Source organism: Pelophylax lessonae (genome assembly GCF_965119305.1).
Source record: "Pelophylax lessonae genome assembly, chromosome: 4".
In the NCBI taxonomy this organism is placed as follows: domain Eukaryota; kingdom Metazoa; phylum Chordata; class Amphibia; order Anura; family Ranidae; genus Pelophylax; species Pelophylax lessonae.
In genome coordinates this window covers 521970197-521992700 of record NC_138771.1, presented here as the reverse complement: position 1 = coordinate 521992700, position 22504 = coordinate 521970197, and the positions used below count along the sequence as shown (strand labels likewise).

Below are 22504 nucleotides of genomic sequence, written 5' to 3'. Positions count from 1 at the left end.
ATTACTGCTAATGCCTATAGCAGCTGCTAGCGATAAGAGCAGGTAATGCCCGGCATTATTGTTGTCCCTAAGTTGATCAATTGATCAATCACCTTGTTACATTCAGCCTGCCCATACATGTCGAATCTCAGCCAGTCCCTGCTGCACTGGCCAATTCGAACCGTGTATGTCCTGCCTTACTCTAACGTTATTCAAAAAATCTTGCAGTCAGGCATGACAACTTCTGCTGAGAAACATCTAAAGAGTAAAAAAATATTTCTAAAATCATTTTTTAGGTATGCTGTGTTAATGGGAAACTATAATGAGGTTTTCCTAAATGTGACCGCAAAAGTGGAAATACACATTAAAGTATAACTAAAAGCAACATTTTTTATTCAGTTTTGGATAGAGTGGAGAGGGATTAGAACAGCTGTCAGGTTATGTTGCTGTCTGTGGCCCCGTTAAGAAGATTCAACCTCTCTATTTCTCCTGTTTATCATTGAAAGTGAAAGTAAAAGAAAATCCCAAGTTTTGGGTTGTCCCCAGAAATTTAATTGAGGGGAAATCTTCCAATGGGGACACTGGTTCTCCACAATGGGACAATGGTGAAAAAAAATGATTAGGTTAAATTGCCTATAAATCTTCTTTAAGTTTATAACAATACAAGCTTTCAGGACTCCTTACTTTTCTTTGTTAAAGAGGAGCTCCAGGCACCTATCAAAAAAATAAAAGTCAGCAGCTACAAAAAGTGTAGCTGCTGACTTTTAAAAAAACAGTCACTCACCTGTCCCACGGTCCAGCGATGAGATCACCCCAGCCATCTTCATCCTCTGTCTGCAGCTTCATAGCGAGGTGCCCCCCGCTTCTCAACGAGCCCTTGAAGCGGGACTTCCCCTTTTGGGTGGAGTTCTGCTTTAAGCTTGATAAAGGGATCCAAAGAATTCTGAAAGCTTTCTGCTTTAAAAATTTAATTTAGCCAACAAAGGGTATCACTAAAACTCCAACTTTTCTGTACAAAACTAAAAATCATTTTTTGCTACAGTTAGCCTATTTTTTTGTTTGTTTAACCTAACAACATGTAGATTACAAAGTATTGCAAATTAGAAATCAGAACTTTAAGGCGCAAGAATGGAATAAAGCTTGAGATTGCACTGTGGTGCCCAGTATCAGAACTGCTTGTACTAACCGGCTCCGAGGTGCAGAGAGATGAATTAATTTCACATTGAACAGCCTGGGAGCCTTCAATAGGATTTCTGTTACTTCAAAGGCTTTGCGTACAATGATAGCCGAGTCCGCCGGGAAAGGAAAACACAGATTGTCGTAGCAAAACCCTGTTACAGCAAGAGCAAAACCATGTCAGATATTGCCCTTGTTGATGGTCATAACCTGCCACTGCCACAGTGCCACAATCACATATTGCTTGGCACCGGCTCAAAGCCGTCTCTGGCACAAAGACCCTTAGAGGAGGGATGGGCGGCTGTGGGCCTCCCAGCTGTTGCTGAAAAGTGTCTTCATTGATGCTCAATCAGCTTATGATTTTTTTTTTTTTTTTCAGGGAATAAATAAGAAATTTAGGGCCAGACAGCCCTTGTAGAGCCAGAGAGCCAAACAATAGTTATTTATTTTATAATTAATATAAATAATAATGGTTAGAAATTCCTAGTATAACTAACGCCTCCGAAATTAAGCTCTCAAATGTTTTAAAAGCCAGTGTTTTTTTTATAGATTAATAAAAAAGATAGAGTCTTCAATCCAGTTCAGTAATAATGGGGCAGATCCTATATACTGCAAATGGCTGTCTTGTTCAGGCACTCACTGTTATAGGGTGACAACACTTTGTTCCCATCTCCCATTTTTGCTCCTGCATTGTCATCCTGTCACGTGGGTCACCAGAAGTTTTTGAAAACTCAAATGTTCAAGTTACAGTAATTTTTGTTCACTGTAATGTTCCTATGTTTCTTATTGTTGTCTTTATGCTCAATTTGTTTCAAGCAAAACAGACCTTAGATTCCCAATAGGACCAAAAAGATATACTTATTGCAAGCCAACAGGTAACATAACAAAGGCAGTAGTAAAATTGGAACATCACAGGAACCTGAGAATTCCAGGGTATTAAAATTTAGTTTTGGTGGAGTACTTTCCCATGGTTTATTTAACTGGCTTGTACAGGCACAATTACGTACCTGTACGTTGCATACCCAAGCGGGCTCAGAAGACTGCTGTCATTCAATGCAGCACAAGCTGATCAGCGGGCCCCCGCCAATGATTTATGGCCGGCACCCACTGATCGGCTCAGCGAATTACAGAAGAGAGCCCTGCGTAGGTAAAGCAGGGAGTAAAAACAAGCACAGTTTGCTTAGTAAAACACCACAATGTAAACAGACTAAACATTGTTACGCACACATCTAATGCCTTGATCACCCTAGATGTCAACCCCTTCCCAGCCAGTGTCATTAGTACAGTGACAATGTATATTTTTAGCACTGGTCTCTGTATTAGTGTCACTGAAGTGTCAGTGTCAATGGCAGTTAGTCATTTCCCCCCAGCGTCAGTTAGTGTCAGATTGCTCACCACACTATTGTAGTCTAACTATAAGTTGCTGATCTCTGTCATTACTGGCATAAAAAAAAAAATAAATACAAATTTCAGTATCCTATACAATGGTTTATAGACACTATAACATTCACGCAAACCAATCAATATACACTTATTTTTATTTTTTTTACCAAAGACACATGGCAGTATAAATTTTGGCCAAAATTTACAAAGAAATTTGATTTTTTTGCAGAAAGTAGAAAATATTGGGCTTTTATTCAAAATGTTGGAGGTTTTTTTGTTTACGTCGCAAAACAAAAAAAAACCTAGTGGTGATCAAATACCCCTTAAAGAATGCTCTATTTATGTGAAGAAAAAATTACATCAATTTAGTTTGGGAACAGCATTTCATGACCGCTCAATTGCCAATTAAAGTAGCGCGGTGCCAAACTGCAAAAAAATGTTTCGAAGCTCGAGTGGTTAAAAGGGAACTTTAAAATGTTTTTAAATTTATTAAAGAAAAGGGTTCATCTTAACTTCTAACCGTTGGCAGGCTGATAGGATGGACTCCCGATCACATGATCCCTTTGACAGCCAACCACAGCGACCACAAGTTTGGGAAGCCCATAAATGCTTTTAGTGTTACAAACTCATAAATGGCTAGAAGGGGTTAATTAAAGTAAATTATTGTATCAGCAAGTGTTTTTAAAACCGTATCTCAGCCTGTGGTTTATAATTTCATATGTACCTGGGGGTAGCTTAGTTGTTCATCAGGTTCTAGTTCATGGGTGTGCCTTGCTGATTCTCTTATCTCACTCCTTCCTACCAGAAAACGTATGTTTTATTAAAAGCAACAGACTTTCTGCAGTCCCCAATGTTGTGAAACAACCACAATACTCCTGGTAGCCAGAGCCCATGTGGCCTGGACTGCCTGGGCTTTAGACCACATAAGGAGCTCAGCATTGTTTATTTGGCTTGTAAGTACTGTATTGTGTGCAGTAGTAGTGCTGTGCCCTACTGATCCACATTAAGTAGGAATTAATGACAGGTCCACTTTAATGGTATATTTTCAGTGTTTTCCTTTTTTACTGTCAAATGTGAACAATTGATTTTATTTTTATTTTATCCTGGGTTTATGTCTAAAAGTGGAATAAAAGAAAAATGCCTGAAAGGAAAAGTTTGATTATGGATGTGGGAGATGGAGGTCCTTGGGGGCTGATGGAGATTGCGACTCCGGGGGAATTTTTATGACAAGAGTAAACGTTTGGCACAAGAGGATCGGAAATTGAAAATTGATTTAAAACTTTTTCTTAAGCTGTAACACTTCTTGCGTTCTTTTGCTGTTGTATTAATTCACATCCGGTACAAAATTACTATTAAAACAGAACCTCTTACCTTGGTGAAAGGAGTGTTTTATGGCCTTCTTAACACTCGGCGTTCCTAAGAGTGCGAGTGGAACGGGGTCTATATAAATATACACATATACACCACTGCTCCCCATCTGGAATCACAAAATACATGTGTACTGTATTTCCTTTAGTTAAGGAGTTCAGTCACTGCTACCAAGGACAATAATAATTTATTACAGGGATTTACAATGGTTTCATTAAGTAAATAAATTAATACAAGATTCCTTAAAAACCATAAAACTTCACAAAAATGTCATAACTGTGTATGTTAAAGGAGACCTGCAGTTTTTTAAACCTTGTTTAGCTATACAGTATATGTGAAAGAGATCAACTAAAAGCTAAACTCCAGGAAAACAGCTAAATACACAAATAAAATACATATAACAAAGCTGTCTTATCAACCAAAAGATTTGAACTTCCATTCATCCAGTCTTAAAATATACACAGCTCTGACACACATTACAGTCCTGTCTGGCAGGGAAGAAGACCGGATTTTTCCATTCTGGTATTATGTAGCACTTTGAGGTCTTGTCCCTTCCCAAGCCTTTTGCTGGCCAGTAAGAAAAGAAGCAATAGATTCATGAGATTATCTATCCGTCACTCTGCTCTCTCCTTCTATCGATATGACAATTGTTAGTACATAAGGACAACAGCACACCTGATTGGTTGCCTGTGCTACTTCTCCCTCTCCCAGTCTGAGCCTCCTCCTATGTATTTATCCTTTCATTTGTACCCAAGTCTCAAATGATTCTTTGGGCCAGCTCTCTAGGCAATTTTCTTGTCTTTTTTTTTTTTTTTTTTTTAGGTAGGTTGCCAGGTCTTTTCTTAACCCTTCCCAACAGTTTGGGACTGGAACGCAGAATGATAATATGCACACGCATACTAGGGCCAATTTAGACAGGAGCCACTTAACCTACCAACATGTCTTTGGAGTTTGAGGGAGGTGGGGGGAAACCGAAGTACCTGGAGGAAACCCATGCATGTGCAGAAAGAACATACAAACTCCTTGCAGAATGGGCTGATACCAAGTCACATTTAGGTACATACACCTTTTGCATTTATAAAATATCAATTTAATGATGTATAGAACTGTGCTAATTTGGATCTTTTATATCTGCCTTGAGTTTGGTTTTAATATAAATTGTATTTTGCTGTGTTAGAAACATATATACAGTGTATATATATATATATATTTTTTTTTTTAATCAAAATACGTAGAGGTAATTTTATTTCCACATTACATATACATTTCCTGCTTCCTACTCAGTCCTCATGCACAGTGTTGTTGATGTTCTTATCTCACTGAAAGTCTACCAGACAGGCTCTGTCACATTGAAAATTGAGGGGGAAATTTCCTAAAACTGGTGCACTCAGAATCTGGAAAGCTTTGGCAATAAAACCTCAAACCTGATTGGTTTCTATGCAGAGCTGCAGCAGATTTTGCACTCTCCAGTATTAGTAAATAACCCCCACAGTCTTTGCAGTCTCTAATAAAGGAAACTGCTCAAAGTGTTTCTTGATAGTTAAGGTACAGGCACACCCAGGGCCATCTTACCAAATGGGCATGCTGGGCAGTCGCCCGGGAGCCCCACCTGCCCAGCGAGCCAGCCCCAGCCAAGCATTAGTCCATATTTCCTGTGTGCATCCTGCTGCCAAACTTAGCAGGTGGCAAGCACCGGTCGGCCCTGCCCTACTGTCGGGCCACTTGGGCCATGGAGGGGGAGCCCACAACTGCAGGAATGCCTGTCTGCCTCCACGGGAACAGGCACACACAGGACAGTCAAGTCTGACTCCTGTCCGCGTGTGTGTGTTCACCGGACCCAACCGCCAAACTTGAAAGCCTGGCATTGCTGTACCAATAAATATCGCCTTTGTCGGTAATGTGCATATTTATTTTCGTGGGTGATTGTGTAGGCGGGGCCCCAGTGCACTGCATTGCCCGGGGGCCTTTATTGCTCGTAAGATGGCACTGGGCACACCTGCGAATGTATGCGCACTCCCAATAAATGCAAGAAACCCTGCTGCAGGAGGCAGCTCTATTTAAAGCAATGGAACACTGGCAGTTCCTGCAGCTAATCTCGGCCACTCACATGAAAATCTCTCATGCAGCAATCACATGCGAGTGATTGGTCCTGGATGCGGGCAGCCTGTGTCCAGGGCCAATGGCTGCATTAAATGTGAATGGCCAGGATCAGCTGCAGGAGCTGGCAGTCACTCATTGCTTTAAATGTGGCTTTCTCTTGCATCTAATCACAGGAACCCCCAGTGGAGTTCTTGCATCAAATTCGAGTGCGGGAGCATTCGCAGGTGTGAATGCACACTCAAGGTGCCCAGGATAATGGGAATGTGAACGGAAGACTCCCCAACTCCAGGTAAACTGATTTTGGATAGGCCTTGGAAGGGTAGATACTTTTGAGAAGTTTGACTTGCTGCCCGTAACCCCGTTGGGGAAATTTCCTCTGACTTCCTGTTCTCTTTGACAACTTCCAACTGCAGGACGGGGCAGAAAGACACATAAAGTAATAATAACAACGTAACATAGGTTAAACCCTTCCCTTATTTTACTTAAAAAAATGTTTTGCTGCAATCTGTGTCCCCAGCTATAGAGATTTTCCAAGAAGGACAGAGGTTCAATCCCTACCCCTCTCGGTACAATAATGAAAAAACAAAGTTTTGGCTAAAGATGACCTCCACAAATAAGTTCATTAATCTAAACGCACACAGCAATTTTTCAAATCAACATATGTAATTATATTCCTTGTCCCAGGGCTGTAGAAGAAGAAAAAGAAAAAAAAACAGAATTCTAGTAGGTGATTGGCAATTTTTTTTTTTCGATGGTGGTGGCGGGGTGTCTCCATTATGAAAAGCCATATGACGTGTTTCAAGGAATGAAAGGCTGAGCATTTAAAGAGGATTGGATTGATTTAAGATTATCTAGGCCCCCGGTGTACATTTGTACTTTTAATGGGTGTAAACAATGTATTTGCTAAGTGCCTGCCATTCTAATTAGCGGGGGGAGAGGTTCGGTATTATGCAAGACATTCATCGCACCTTATGGGATACAAGAGGCTTTGTTAGAGGTGGCTGAGAAATTATAAAAGGCTTTCCATGCTGCTCTATGTTTATTTGCAGGGAGGGTTAACCCCTTCATGGCTCCTGGTTTACTTAAAGAGCACGTATAGCAAGTAAAAGAAAATAATAAGTAACATTTAGACCATTTAATACATGCATAACCATTAATACATAGGCGGTTTTATCATCCTTATGTTGGCTTTATTAAATATACACATATATATATGTTTGTGTGTATATATATATCTATATATATATATATATATGTTTAGGTATATATGTATATATATATTTTTTTTAAGTAGAGGTAAACTTTGGCAAAAAACTTGTTTGCTTGTTTTTGGTCTGTCAAATATTTCATAAACAGTGGTTTGTTATACCTGTTTGATAAGTTCTGAAGAAATACTTGTTGATCCTGCCAGAAATCCAGTGCTGCCCTGTGTTATTATCTCTGCCCCTTTGGGCTACAGAACACATCCCTCTTTTGTTATGGAGATTAAAAGACATGTTCTGAGGTCCTAACACACTTCTTGTCTAGAGTTACCTTGCTGCTCCACACAGTATAGTATGTGAGTGTTGTCACTCTAGCAACTCATGAAGCTACTACATCCATGGACTGGTAAGCTGCAATATATTACATGTTTAATACTCATAAAGTAAACAAAAAACATCCTTTACCTTCCCTGGCCTAATTCTCTTCCATTTACATCTCATACACTCCCCTTCCTAGACACTGCAGCTCACAGTTCCCTTCCCATACACTGCAGCTCACAGTTCCCTTCCCATACACTGCAGCTCACAGTTCATTTCCCATACACTGCAGCTCACAGTTCCCTTCCCATAAACTGCAGCTCACAGTTCCCTTCCCATACAATGAAGCTCACAGTTCCCTTCCCATACACTGCAGCTCACAGCTCCCTTCCCATACACTGCAGCTCACAGTTCCCTTCCCATACACTGCAGCTCACAGCTCCCTTCCCATACACTGCAGCTCACAGTTCCCTTCCCATACAATGAAGCTCACAGTTCCCTTCCCATACACTGCAGCTCACAGCTCCCTTCCCATACACTGCAGCTCACAGTTCCCTTCCCATACACTGCAGCTCACAGTTCCCTTCCCATACACAGCAGCTCACAGTGAGAGGGTTTTAGTAACAGAAGCAGTGCTGCCAATCCAGAAAGTAGTGGTCAGGACTAGGAGTGGCTACCTGCTAACTGACAAGCTACAGGCTGTTTAATCAGCAGTGACCGTGCTGATAGCCTCACTCCCTGCAACATCTCCTCCCACTGTAATGCAAACAGTCTACATGAGAGTGACAACTCTGCTCTTAATTCAGGACCAGTGCAGTATAATTACCACCCCATCACAGGACGTTGCATTAGGTGGACCTCACTGGCAGGATCAACAGATATTTGTGGGACTTTGCAGGGGGACTATGAGAAAGCTGTAAGCACAGATGCAATTCTAATTAAGTTCTGCAGCACATTTTTTTTGGGAGGCCATAGTTCTACTTGAAGTCTTAATATATGATAACATGACATTTCAGCTTAGTTTGCACCCTACCTTTCAGGGGCAGACTGGCAACTTTCAGCCCAGGGGGCAAGTACAAACCAGAGGCCCATGGTGCAGCGACTCGGCCCCCCTCCCACTCTCCCTCTTCCCATCCTCCTCCTGACCCCCATTCCAGGCTGAAGCCCTGCCCCAGGTACTCTCTACTCACCGGCTGAATCCGAGTTCCCAACCTGGCCAGCAGGGGGCAGTTGGGGGGAGCTGGGACAGCTTGGTTGGGGCTGACCAGGGGAGGAGAGTCTCTAGTGGGGCATGGAACCGGCCTCTGCTCAGACACAGTTTACACCATCCATGCTGGGGGTGAGGGCTGCGCTCTGTCCTTGTCTTCATCCCGCACTCAGTAGGCAGGGACTTTTTACTTCTCTTCACCAGGGATTCTTTAGGCATGTCTGTGGTAGAAGCGGTGCAGCCTTTTTACAGGACATCAGAGCGGCCCAGGGGGCAACTGCCCCCCTGCCCCCTGGCCCAGTCCTCCCCTGCTACCTTTCCTTTCCTACCTGGAACAAGCTGCAATTTTACTTTTTAAAAAACTTGTAATTTTAATTTTGTACAGCAACATAAAGAAGATCAACTTGTTTATTTTAAGCCAGACTTTGTGCAATTCATGCAGTTTTGCACTAATTAAATTGTATGTAAATGATATCAGAATCCTTTGATCACCTGTATGTCAGTGGAAGGGAGGGCAGCACTAAGGACAGTGCAAGTATGATGAGAGAGCATGCTGACAAGAGAAGAGTTTAGAGTGATGAGTTTATTGGTCTGCTGCTATTTATTGCCCTATCACAGGTCACATGCAAACAGGACTGGGGTAAGGAAAGGGGGGGGGGGTAGAAGGAACACATGCCTTGGGTGCAATGCTATGATTAGGAGTGGGGGGAGGCCGAGGCGCATCCGCAGTTTGTGGCTGCTCCGCTCCACTCCCCAGCTGCCTCACTGCAAGATTGATCTTTTGATTCTTCTGCTGCTCCTTCACTGTCCTGTCCACAGGTCACATGCTGACAGGAAACTGTCCAATCACAGGCTGGGAAGTGACCAGACTGTGTTGCTTAACTGCAGTATTCAATGTCAGGTCAACAGTTGAATTGTATAAATCTCAGGAATGAGATAAATGCAAATTCCTTTTGACAGGTATGAGTGTTCCCATGTAGCAATGTATTGAGTGGTTTACCATGGACAATATGGGGTTAATTTACTAAAGGCAAGTAGACTTTGCACTTTGCAAAGTGCAGTTGTGTTCTGCAAGTGCAGTTGCTCCAGAGCTTAGTAAATGAGGTAAAGCTTCATTTTTTTTTTTTTTAAAGAATACTACCCATTTGCGTGCAAGGAAAATAAAAAAAACAGCATTTTTGCTTGCACATAATTGGATGATGGAAGTCAGCAGAGCTTCTGCTCATTTGCTAAGCTCCGGAGCAACTGCTCTTGCAGCATGCAACTGCACTCTGCAAAATGCATAGACTATTTGCCTTTAGTAAATCATTCCCGATATGACTGTCCTTCAATCTGGTCAGATCAGGAGACAACCTAATGTCTATTAGCTCTCTGCAGAAAGCGCCGGCCAAATTCTTAATGGACAGGTTAGAAAACGTTATCTGATTGCTACTACTGACCCCATAATAAGTCAGAGATGTCTTCAGCACCCTTTTAGTGCCTCTCTCCATAGACTGAAGCCTAAACAGTTGCCTTGAGCGTCCATTAATGTCTAGGCTGGCTGGCATAGCTATATGTCCAATTGCCCCTTCTGTCTATGGCTAGCTCAAGAAGTTAGCAACCCTCGTAAATGTGTCGTATATGCAAACTCGTAGATTGCAGATTTACTGTTTTTTTTTTTGTTACCGAACTTTGTTACAAAACTACATCCTGTTATGTGCATGAAACCTGTTTCTCGTGGTATCCTGGTTCAACTTCCCATTAACTCTAAAGAGAACTTTAAAGCTACAGTTTATTCTTATTATATTTTTCCTTCCTTGATTCATCTCTTCCCCCTCCATCAACATGCTAATAAAATTTAAAATGAAATCTTTCTGTTTTCAGTGCATACCCATGTCATCACTGGGTCTCTGTGCTTCTTTGTGCAATGGAAGCAGATCATGGCTGGTGGGAGGGTATGTACAAAGCTTCTTGTAAACAGCAGGCTGCCCTATGTAAAGTTCACTTGAAAGAACTGAAATCCATTGAATGAAATGGTTGGGCCAGAGACAGTCAGGTTGGCTCCACTGAATAGTAGGACTGTATGCATTCAGAGACCTATGTCAAGAATGAAGGAGTTCTGCTTTCTGGGCATATATTCCTGAACACATACAGCCCTAAATGTGAGTACCAGATGCCATGTATTGCAGCCTGTCTTAAATTTAAATTGGCAGAGGGCTGCACCTAGTACCCGTAGCACCCAAGCACCTGAAAATGCCAGGATGTGCGGAACACGGGCCTAAGTGCTAGGGCGCACGAGGCCTTAAGGTGGATCTAAACTCCCAGAAATACCCACTTCCGCATTCCAGCGATGTGGTGGTTGAATCCCTCACTGGCTGCTTTTGTTTTCTCCCCAGCTACTCCTCTGTGTCTGGTTTTCAGCCTCCTGATTGGTCGGTCAAGGAATGACGTCATCCAGCACTTGTTATGGGAGTCTAAGTGCTGGGAATGCACTCTGAGCTGAACATGTACAGCTCAGTGTAAATTCGATAAAAGACTGTAAGCAGGCAGGTAAGTGTTTGTTATTGCAGAAGCATGTAACTTATGCAATAAAGAGCTGTCACCTCACAGTTCTTTATTAGTTACTGAAGGGTACCCGCTCCCACCTCTCAACCACCTGGAATAAGTCACATGAACCAGTAGACTGCGGGACCATTGAGAAATTGTAGCTCATCTCGCAAATGCATAGTGGGAAGCTGGTGCATCATCTTGAGGCCCGCCAGTATAAAACTAAGAAGTCCCAGCCGTCTTTCCACAAGCATGATGGTGGCATCAGGGACCCAAAGACTGGTGAAAAGCTGACCCAGGTGATGACAGTGCTTTATCTTAGAGGTCATGTGGAGGTCTTCCCCACTATATTTAAACCAAGGACTCAGTCATGGCCCTTAGGCTCTGAGGAAGAGGCACTGCCTCGAAACGCGTCAGCCTTTGGTCTTCACGAGACATTGGACTCATCATGGACGTTGCTCTATGGAATTGATAGGCTGGAATAGGTTGTATGTTTGTGAGTAGTTTACTTTTATCACTTTTTCAATAAAAGCCCACTGAGGATAATGCGCTAGGCTGGTTCGCCCTTTTCTTTGTTTACATTTTGCAGTGTTTTGTCGGCCACCCCGGTCGTAGAGGGCAGCAAAGCTTGGCCATAGTGGATGCCAAGTGAGAGTTCCGGGATAGAGGCAGCCTGAGAACCTGGTTCTGAGCGCAGGAGCAAGGTGCTCAGCATCGCAATTTTCTTTTTGATGACAGTGCTGGATACCTGGGCTGGTAAGTGTCAGTATATTAAAAGTCAACAGCTACAGTATTTGTACCTGTGGACGTTTAATTTTTTTAAAAACTGACCGGAGCTCCTTTCTTTGGTACCACTTTAAGGCCCTAACAAATATGTATTGGTTGTTTTGAAAAACATTTCACTTTATTGCAAGTTGGGTTCCCATGGCAGTCCCCCCCCCCCCCCATCCTGCTGGGAGGACATATTCCCATAGTGTTCTTTGAAGGACACTGCTGGGTCTACATTAGTGGCCATACCAGGGTGTTGGAGAGGAAATGAGCTGTATCCTGGACAATGAGCTTTGTGCACACAGGAATAAGCCATTAAAGTATTTGACTTTACCTGCACCTTGAAGCAGATGTTTGTGAGCTGTTTCTGTAGGGAAGGGGTCATTATTGTCACCGAGCCGAGTGTAAACATATCCTTACATAACCTGGCCATTATAGACTATGCTTCCTTAGTAACGTTCCGCTCAGGGCTTGGCTGTTTGCTTATCTCTTTATTGCGACACGGAAAATGTTTTCCATACAAACACAGGACAAGAATAGACTCTGCGTCTGAGCAACAGAATTAACCCCTTGGGCGCCAAACACCAAATGCACGTAGGTCGGAGCTTAGGCAGGGTTAAAGGGACAGCGCCTTGTAGGGGAAGCTCAAATGTGCTGTTTGCATATGGGACAATTGGCATAAGCCCCAAGACACCAGAGGGGGTGCAGATGGTCCAACTTGTCCTGCTTTGTATGCAGAGGCGGCATAGTAGGCACACAACCTTTTGTGCCCAATCAACACAACTCTGCAGGGATAATGCTATACAAAACATTTTGGTTTTATTGGTGCTATCCTGGTTTATAATATTGTAACACTGTGTAAAAAAAACTTACATGAAATGATTGATGATGGGGAAAAAAGGAATCATAATGAGCTTAATGGTAAATCTGACCCTGCTTGGATGGTCAGGGGGGCCAAACTCACTGCTCCTCCCCTATATTTACCGGAAGGGTGCTCAGGTTAAAACCAAAAAACTACTGGCAGCACTGCATTAAAATCGAATGCGACTAGCTTCATGACTGCTAAGAAGCATAGTCTTAAAGATCCAACATCACCATTCAATAACCTTGCCACCCTCCTCACAAAAAAACACACAAATTAAGCTGGAAAGGGTGGGGCCACAGCTTTAAATAAGGCCCCTTTCACACTATTGCAACGCAATTTTGCCGCGATTTCGCGGCGCGATTTTTGCCGCGATTTTGAAAGCATGGGCAAGGCTATATGCCTCAAAATGCATTAAAATCGTGGCAAAGTAGTGCAGGAACTACTTTGAAGTCGGTGCGACTTCAAAACGCACTGATATGAATGGGGCTCATTGAAAATAATGGAAAACGACTTGTCATGCGATTTTGCGGTCCAAAATCGCGGGACAAGTCGCACTAGTGTGAATGGGGCCTAAGTGTTCCAGTACAAACAATTCCAACGTAAACACTTAACCAGTGTCAGCCATAGTTATACTGTGAGCACACTCGAACATTAAAATGACCAAGTCTAAAGGGACTGTCTTTACCATGAGTCCTGGACAGACTTTAAACTGACTCAGCTTCCAATCAAGGGCATAGCCCATTAAGGCAACTTTTAATGCCCACAAGATCAAAAACTGCTGAGAAAGCTGTTACAAATACCATAGACAGGGTGGGTAACTCAAGGCTTATACAATTACCTCAGTGAGGAGTCTTATTAGAGTTTAGACTCCGACCCCTCAACCCATGTCTAAGTAGCCAATTGTTTTGTGCTACTTTAGATTTTGCATGTAACTCCGCCCAGTTCCCGGTAATGACCCCATCAGTCAAGGCTCCTTTTCCCTATGGGGTCAAGGGGCCTTCATTGTTCTGGACAAACAAATAAGTATGTCTTGGACCTCTTTCTCCTCTGGAGGAGGTCCCAGGTCGGGCTTCATTTTTGTTTGTCCAGTGTTTTTTTTTTTATTAACTTGCAGTTTGGGGCATGGCACTCTACCTGCAAGTGAGTTGACCCAATGGGAAATGCTTAGGACAGCCTTTCTTAACCATTTCAACACAGAGGAACCCCCAAAATAACTTTTGGTCTCAGGGAACCCCTGATAAAATTTGCTATATCTACAACTTATGATACAATAGTGTGATGGTCACTGGGAAGAACATTCAGCCTGCCCATTCAAAGTTCGAATCTTGACCGGTTCAGCAAGAACCATCCGAGATTCGAACCGTGTATGGCGGCCCTTGCACCTGAAGAATTGTGAAGAATTACCCTCTTACTGATCAATGCTTTCAGTGGGAACTTATCTGAGAGGCAGAAACTGCTGATTGCTCACTAAACCCTTATCAGCCTTTTTTAGAGCCGGTTCACATTAGCGCGACACGACTCCTTACTACTTCGGGGGCGACTTGTGCATTACATTGCACCATGACTTCGGAGCGACTTGCATGGACTTCACATAATGGAAGTCTATGCAAGTCGCTCCGAGGTCACCCCGAAATAGTACAGGACCCTTTTTCTAAGTCGGAGCGACTTGTGTCGCTCCTATTAGAACGGGTCCTGTAGCAGTCAATGGACCGCGAGGGAGCGCGACTTGTCAGGCTGACAAGTCGCCTGACAAGTCGCGCTAATGTGAATCGGCTCTTAAACTGACTTGGTTGTTTTACAAGATGATTGTTTACAATCACTTTAATTGAACAAGCTAAAGTCAGAAGCTGATTGGCTATCATGCACAGCTGCACCAGATTTTGCACTCTTCAGTTTTAATAAATCAAACCCTGTGCCTCTTGGAATATGTGACGCACATATCCCAGGAGGCATAGGGAGCACAGTGCACATAAGTCGCCTTAGGTTTAAAAAAAAAAAAATCTAAATAAACATAAAATAAAAGCGCTATCCGTATAGAGGACCAGATTAGGGGTGGAGAGGAGAGATGATGATCTTGCAGCTGAAGATATGTTTTAATTTGTAAAAAGCTTCTGTTTCAAATTTTCCTTTGTTTGGAGAATTGCAAGCATATTCAGCCATCTTGAGTTACTATGTGACTCATGCCTCCATTATGTCACAAACTCCTACTGACGTGATAGTCTCTTACAGTTATTGTATTGCCTAAAATAGCAATGTCTGTTGCCTATGGATAACAGGCATATTGTAAGTAGAAGAATATTTGTGAGTGGAGCAGCAGACCCCACATAGACTGTGAGAAGAAGTCATTATAGGAAGATCTGGGTTGGAGCCTGGAGCACAGTACAGTCACTTATTTACTGCCACTGCTGGGAGTGCAGTACCTCTTGCAGCCACACCAAGGGTTGTTTAAGGACAAAGAGAATTTGCATACTTTATGCTTCGATGGCAGAACGGGGAGATACATAAACACACTCTTCCGTAACTCGTATAAATAGCTTGTTTGTCCTTATTTTTTCCCTTCAAAGATCAGCCGATAACCTCTGCTACAAATGGGCGCCATTGCTAAAATATATATACGCTCATATTTACATTCAAACCGGACAGGCTTTATCTGTTCCAAAAAACAAGCAACTTTCTTTGCAGCTTCTGCAGGCCCCAGAGACCCAATTTCCTCCCTCTGCAAAAATCAGTGACCTTAAAAAATAACTGATTCCAACACAAACACTGGGGACGTGCTTTGATTGTTTCTCATGCAGTAAATGCTAATTAATACAAGAAATGAGCTAGGAATCTGTAATATATGATTTTAGCTCCCGCAGAGCTCAGATTTGCAGGAGACATGAAGCTTGCTTGAAAGAAAATCTCACCAGGGCCTGAACGGTTTAGCAGAAGCTTGACAGTTTCATGTTCAATGGTTACAACAGTTGCCTTTTGAAAATCGAAGGTTCTCGAGTTTGGAAAGGTCTTCTGGATTTTACTTTTAACTTGTAATTGCTGCAACTTAAGCTGAAGTTTAATCCGCTTATATTTTGCCCGTCCTTATCAATATGCTAACTATTATTATTATTTTTCTTTTTTTATAAAACCCTTCTATTTTAATAGCACGCCTTATTTCAGACCCAGTGACATCATCACTGAATCTCTGTGCTTCTCTATGCAATTCAGGCAGGTCATAGCTGGTGGGAGGTATCAGCAAGGTTATATACAGGGTTTTCTGAAAACATCAACGCACAATGCCTCATTATTTCTCTCAAGAGCCTTTAGGTGGTTGTAAAAGCTGAACGTTTTTAACCTTCAAGCATTCTATGCATAAAGGTAAAAAACATTCTGTGTGCTGCTCCCCTCACAGCCCCACTAAGACTCACCTGAGCTCGCTCTCGATCCAGCAATGTGCATGAGAGCCTCGGCTGTCCTGGGAATCCCTCTCCTCAATGGCTGATCACAGCCAGTGAGCCAATGAGGAGAGAGCGGGGACGAGGCCAGGTCACAGCTCTATGTGTCTTATGGATGCATAGAGCAGGGCTCGGAAGAGTCGGGCGCCCCAGTAGCAATAGTTTGCTATTGGGGACCATGGTCATGGCCGTCTTTAACACAGGGCAAAAGGGGCAGCTGCCCCGAGCCCATTCATGGTTGTTGAACTCAAAGCAGCTGCCCTCTGAGCCCGCGCCAGCCGCAAATAGTTGATTCGTGAATTTGGGAGGGCCCAAGAAAATGTTTGCCCTGAGCCCAATCAGTAATAAAGATGGCCCTGGCCATGGTCAAGGGGGAGAAGCCATAAACATCAGTGGGGAATCTGAGAAGAGGAGGATGTGAGCTGTTCTATGCAAAACTACTTTAAGAACCGTGCAAGACTGAAGGGAAGGCTGGAGTTCAGATTAAAAATTAATCCAAAACCAAAACTTTTTATTATTTTGGAAAGATTTAGAAATAGTTACAACCCCTTTTCTGTGTCCAACTGGGAAGATTGCCCTTCACTTCCTGTTATGTAGACTAAGCAGGATGTAAGAGGTTATTTTTCCAAAGTGAGGCAAATCCCTTTTAGACAGTTGTCCCCATTGGAAGATTTACACTGTATTGCTGTTATAGTGACAACTCAAAATTTGGGGGTTGTCCTAACTTTCAGTCCTGGTGACAGTGGTAACCAGGACAACTACAGAAAGTAAACTTCCGTAAGGGGGACACAAGCAGCAACAAAAAGCAAACAAGGGTTCTAGCCCATCACCGCAGGTATGCTAAACTAAAAAAAAAGTTTGGCTTAGGGGTTTTTCACATGAGCAGCCAGCGGGCGGTAAAAGCATGTGGTTAAACTGCAGGTTTTACTACTTCCTGACTGCCCACCTAGACTAGAGCATGCAGCCTCTCAGGACTATACATATGTCCCAGCCGTGATGCTTTGCTTTGCAGCCTGCACAAAAATGATATGGCTTGTCACTTTCGGCAGCTGAATGTGACCCTTTCACATTAATAGGGCTGTGCTGCAACTGTGCACATTGCAATTCATGCAGTCGCAGCGTTGGCATTTTAAGGGTTAAAGCAGGCAGTGAGGAGTTGACATATCATCTTCTCATCCATCACGGATCGCTTTTCAGGGGCGCAACAATATAGCAAACCACTAAATATGAATTTGAACTGCATATACGAGAGCTGTTTAATCTGCCAAACAAGTTGTATTTCTTTCCATCCAGACATAAACTTTACACAGTTCTGCTACACAGCACAGCCCTGTCTAATAGGGCAGGAGACCTCATTTTTCCCTGTTTCACTTCAGTAACACTTAGGCTGGCCAATGGCCATAGATGGATTGTTTAATTTTTTTTATTTTTTTTTGATCAGTCGGCCAGCTTTTAAAAAAAAATATCACAAACTGATTATCCCCATCCGCACATTCGAAGAGGATGTAGGAATCCTCCCCACTGCGCTATTGTATTCTGACAGCGGCTACTCCATCATCGCCCAAATACACAGAGCAGCGGTAAAGCCTATTGGCTGCAAGCACTGATGGAGGGAAAATATGTCAACAGTCCCGTTCCAGAGGAACGTCCAGAAATGGATTAAAATTCAGCCGGTTACGTTCGATCCATGTATGGCCAGCTTTATAGGTGTTGTCCCTCCCTCCAGCCTATGACTACATGGTGAATGAGAAGCAGCAGATTGATGAGGTTGCCTCTATCACTCTGTTCTCTCCACCTATCAGCATGCTCCTTGTTAGCACATGAGTATTGTAGCCTGATTGATTGGCTCCTTGTGCTGCTTCTCCCTTTCCCAGTCTGAGTTCTGCTGCACAGGGGCTGTAAGGGGCTAATACCAGATTCAGGCACTTGCACCTCTTGCGTTGAAAAATTTACTTATAATGTGCATTGTGTAATAATGGCAGCTTTACTCTGTGACTCTTCAGTCAGTTTTTAGGGGTCTCTGTAGGCTTTGTTTTTGCAGACATATTATGGCACTAGAGACCTAACCAGTCAGAATAAAAAGGGGCCATGTGACATTTTGACTTCATTGTATGAACTGAAAATAATTTTTACCCAAAATGCATTGTGATTGCCTCTTAGCAGTGTGACAGTGGTGGAGAGGTAGTCCTTGTGTCTGCTGTCCTGATACACATACTTATGTCTATAGTCCTTCAGAGAAGTGGAATTTTTACACTCCGCTCCCCCCAACCTTTGTTTCTTATAGTACTGAGAAGACTGGCCGTTTTGTGTGAGGTTAAGTGGTCTGACTGCTTAACTCTTAGGGCTCGTTCACAACACATCCATGGTGCTGCACTCATTTGCATAAATCAGCGTGGAATAACCATGGCCTGAACTGGATGGACCTGCCACTTTTTTCAACCTTATAAACTATGGAATGCAAGGGCACATACACACACCGGCCACTTTATTAGGTATACCTTGCTAGTACCAGCTTGAACCCCCTTTTGTCTTCAGAACTGCCTTAATTCTTCATGACATAGATTCAAGAAGGTGTTGGAAGCATTTCTTAGGGATTTTGATCCATATTGACATGATAACATCACACAGTTGTTGCAGATTTGTCGGCTGCACATCCATGATGCCAATCTCCAGTTCCACCACATCCCAAAGGTGCTCTATTGGAGTGAGATCTAGTGACTGTGAAGGCCATTGGAGTACAGTGACCTCATTGTCATGTTCAAGAAACCAGTGGTGAGATGATTTGAGCTTTGACATGGTGCATTATCCTGCTGGAAGAAGCCATCAGAAGATGGGTACACTGTGGTCATAAAGCGATAGACATGGTCAGCAGCGATACTCAGGTAGGCCGTGGCATTTAAACAATGTCCAATTGGTACAAATGGCTCGTTTCCACTGAGCTTTCTGGTACGGTTCGGTTCGGTACGGTACGCTATTTATGCCGTTTCCATTATGAATGGTACCCTAATTCCGAACCGTACCGTACCACTTTTTTGGTACCCTTTCGTTGGGGTACCAAGCACATTAGTACCATACCAACTGGGTGGAGCTACACTCTGCAGAACTTTGATTGGTTGACAGAGAATTCTCTATCACAGCTTTCCTGCTACACCACGCCTATCATGAAAGGGTACTATTGGCAGTGGAAACGCAATGTGTACCGTACCGAACCGTACCGTACTGAACCGTACCGTACCGAACCGTACCGTACTGAACCGAACCATACCGTACCACTCAGTGGAAACGAGGCATAAGGGGCCCAAAGTGTGCCAAGAATGTATCCCCCACACCAATACACCACCACCAGCCTGAACCATATATACAAGGCAGGATGGATCCATGCTTTCATGTTGTTTATGCCAAATTCTGATGCTACCATTAGGGGTGGGCTCAGGCGTGTTCGGTTTGTAGTACCAAACTCACCTAAAAAAAAGCAGTCTGAATGAGGATTTCTTTTCAAAGGCATTTGCCAGGCAACCCCATAAATGCCGCATTATCGCATTGTGGGGCATTTGCAGGGTGGCCCCATTGAATTGAATGTATTGCATTCAGGGCCCCTCCAAACTTGACAAGGGATGTATTGCTTTGCTTTGCGGCTGCTGCAAGTGTACACCCTTGGCTGCTGCCTTTTTACAGCTTAAGGGGGGAGCAGATGGGGGTGATAAAAATACAGCTCAACCACCTGGTTTTATTTTTCAGCCCCCAACCGCAAGCGTAAACGAGCCCCCAGTCTACCAGCATATCGCTAAATTATAATAATCTTTCCCATGTTCATTCCTGAGGCTATATCAGTACAAAACGCCTACACCAGTGTATGATAAAATGTAAGATCTTTATTAATGATTAATTAAAAATGTGTAAAAAAAAAAAATAGATGCAAGAAAATCAGTTTTGCGATTTCACATTGATCCAGCTGCTGACAGATTGCTGTACAAACCCAGTCCAAAAGGATCCGATCATAGGCTGAATTCCCAGTCCATGTACACTGTATCACATTTCCAAGCCATTATGAAGAGGGAGAGGTTCTTCATTTCTAAGTCACTCATCACAAGTTCATATCACATTGTTTTTGTACCATACACAGCAGTTTGCAACATAGGAGTTTGTATCACAAAGAACAGCCTACTCAGGAATATGTTTTGGCAGAGCTTTTTTTTTCTCACAGAATAGGTGTAGAAGCTTCCTTCTTCTAAGTCCCCCCTTGCCTCCGCCCCCTACCCACCTTCATACACCATACCTTGGTTCCACCCACTACCCACCTCCCAATACTGCCCCAAGTATCATTTTGTAGTGCTAAATAATTTGTATGGAATTTGTTCTTGTCTTATAACAAGAAAAGCAGTAAAATAGATTCCCTGGAGCCAGCAACAATAGGTCCACCGAATCAACAGTAGACTTCACTCCAGCAACAATAGATCCCCCACACAACAATAGACTCCCCCAGCAACAATGGACCCCTCTCCAACATCAATAGGTCCCCCAAGCAACAAGATTCCCCTCCCAGCAATAATAGACCTCACCCCAGCAACAATAGATCCCTCACACCGTAATAGACTCCCCCCAGCAACAATGGACCCTACCCCAAAAACAATAGGTCTCCCCAAGCAACAATAGGTTCCCCTCCCATCAATAATAGACCCTACCTCAGCAACAATAGATCCCTCACACAACAATAGACCCCCCCCCAGCAACAATGGACCCCACCCCAGCAACAATTAATCCCCCACAAGCAAAAACAGAACCTCACACAAAAGCAGATCCCCACCAGTAACAATAAATCTTCCAGCAGACAGCATCAATAGACCCTCCAGCACACCCTTTGCTGTTACATACATTCAGTGCTGGAGGATGTCGGCACTACATTCCCCCACATTCCCGCTGAAAAAATTCCTGTGTTTCGGTGATATAATTAATATAAATACTTGTATATCTTATCTTGTAGAGTCTCTGTGAGGTCTTGTAAAAACAAGCTTGACATGTTTGAAGATATAACTGCTTCTTCAGGTAGGCGTAGCAAAATTTTGTGCTACTCATCATTCTTATGTCTGCAACATTCAACCTGTCTCCTCGGAACCCCTTTGTCTTGGACGCACAACAGCGCATGACTGGACAGCAAAAGGAGAAGAAGCACAGTGATAAGCTCATCTCTCTATCACTCTGCCTTCTCCTCCTATCAGCATGATTCTTGACAGCACATGAACTGGCTCCTTGTGTTGCTTCTTCCCCTTGCAGTCCAGCCCTGCTGTACAGGGAATGCAAAAGCCTGATAAAAGGTCAAATTCAGGTACTTACACTTGTATTTAAAACCTGTAAGAATAGGAGGGGGGAAATGTGGGACTTTATATGAGGCACAAGGTGGGACATGCCGTGTGCCTCCATCCCTGTTGAATTATACATAAAAAAGGGTTGAGACTTTGAGTGAAGGACATGACAAGGCTGGTAGGAAAATAAATCAATACATTTATTGTTGCATAAAAATATATATATAAAAAAAAATACATTGCATATTACAGAATATTCATATGATAATAATAATAAAAAAAATCAACATCACACAATTCCATGGAGTAATAGAGTATATAAACATATGATATTATAATTACTGCATCAGACAGGCTCAACGCGTTTCGTAGACTGGATCTGCCACTTCTTCAGGAGTAGGTGTGTGATGCATATCTGCAGAAAATATATATATGTATATAGGAAATTGCAAAGATGATAAATTCAATAAAAACTGGGAGGAGGAAGGGGAAACCAAGCACTCATATCCCCAAAACTTACAATGCAGCTCAGGTTGTTTGTGGCGTTGGAGGCAAGACATGACCATGAGTATCCCTCCCGGGAGCTGAAGGAGCACAGACCAGACGGACAATGTATGATGTGTTAATAATTACAGAGCTCCTTTCATTTATGTCTATTATATCTGCCCAAACATCAGCTTTAAATATAACTATTCTTACGGTGTGTTCAAAAAGTCCTAAGGTAGCAACATATTAGCCAAAATACATTGTGCTTTAAATGCTGATTGTACTGACAGGTAAAACCTTAAAACTGACTGCCTGTGATCCCACAAAGGGTCCAGGTGGCACAGGCTGGTGCAGAAAGAGTTAAGGCTGTGGGTGACACCCTGCATGGTGAGGGC

At 43.0% G+C, this 22504-nt stretch overlaps 1 protein-coding gene across 2 annotated transcripts in view; it reads left to right on the top strand.

Annotated features, from left to right (window-relative positions):
- The window catches only part of LOC309554439 (uncharacterized protein), a 94323-nt gene that overhangs the window by 59523 nt on the left and 12296 nt on the right, over window positions 1-22504 (top strand). Inside the window, exon 4 of one of the 2 annotated variants that reach the window (XM_082256178.1) lies at window positions 3661-3919. The exons of the other annotated variant lie outside the window; for it this stretch is intronic. Within the exon in view, the coding sequence (XP_082112304.1) occupies window positions 3661-3765 (105 nt within the window). The 3' untranslated portion in view covers window positions 3766-3919. Of the gene's footprint in view, window positions 1-3660; window positions 3920-22504 lie in introns of those variants that run through there. 2 annotated transcript variants of the gene reach the window in all.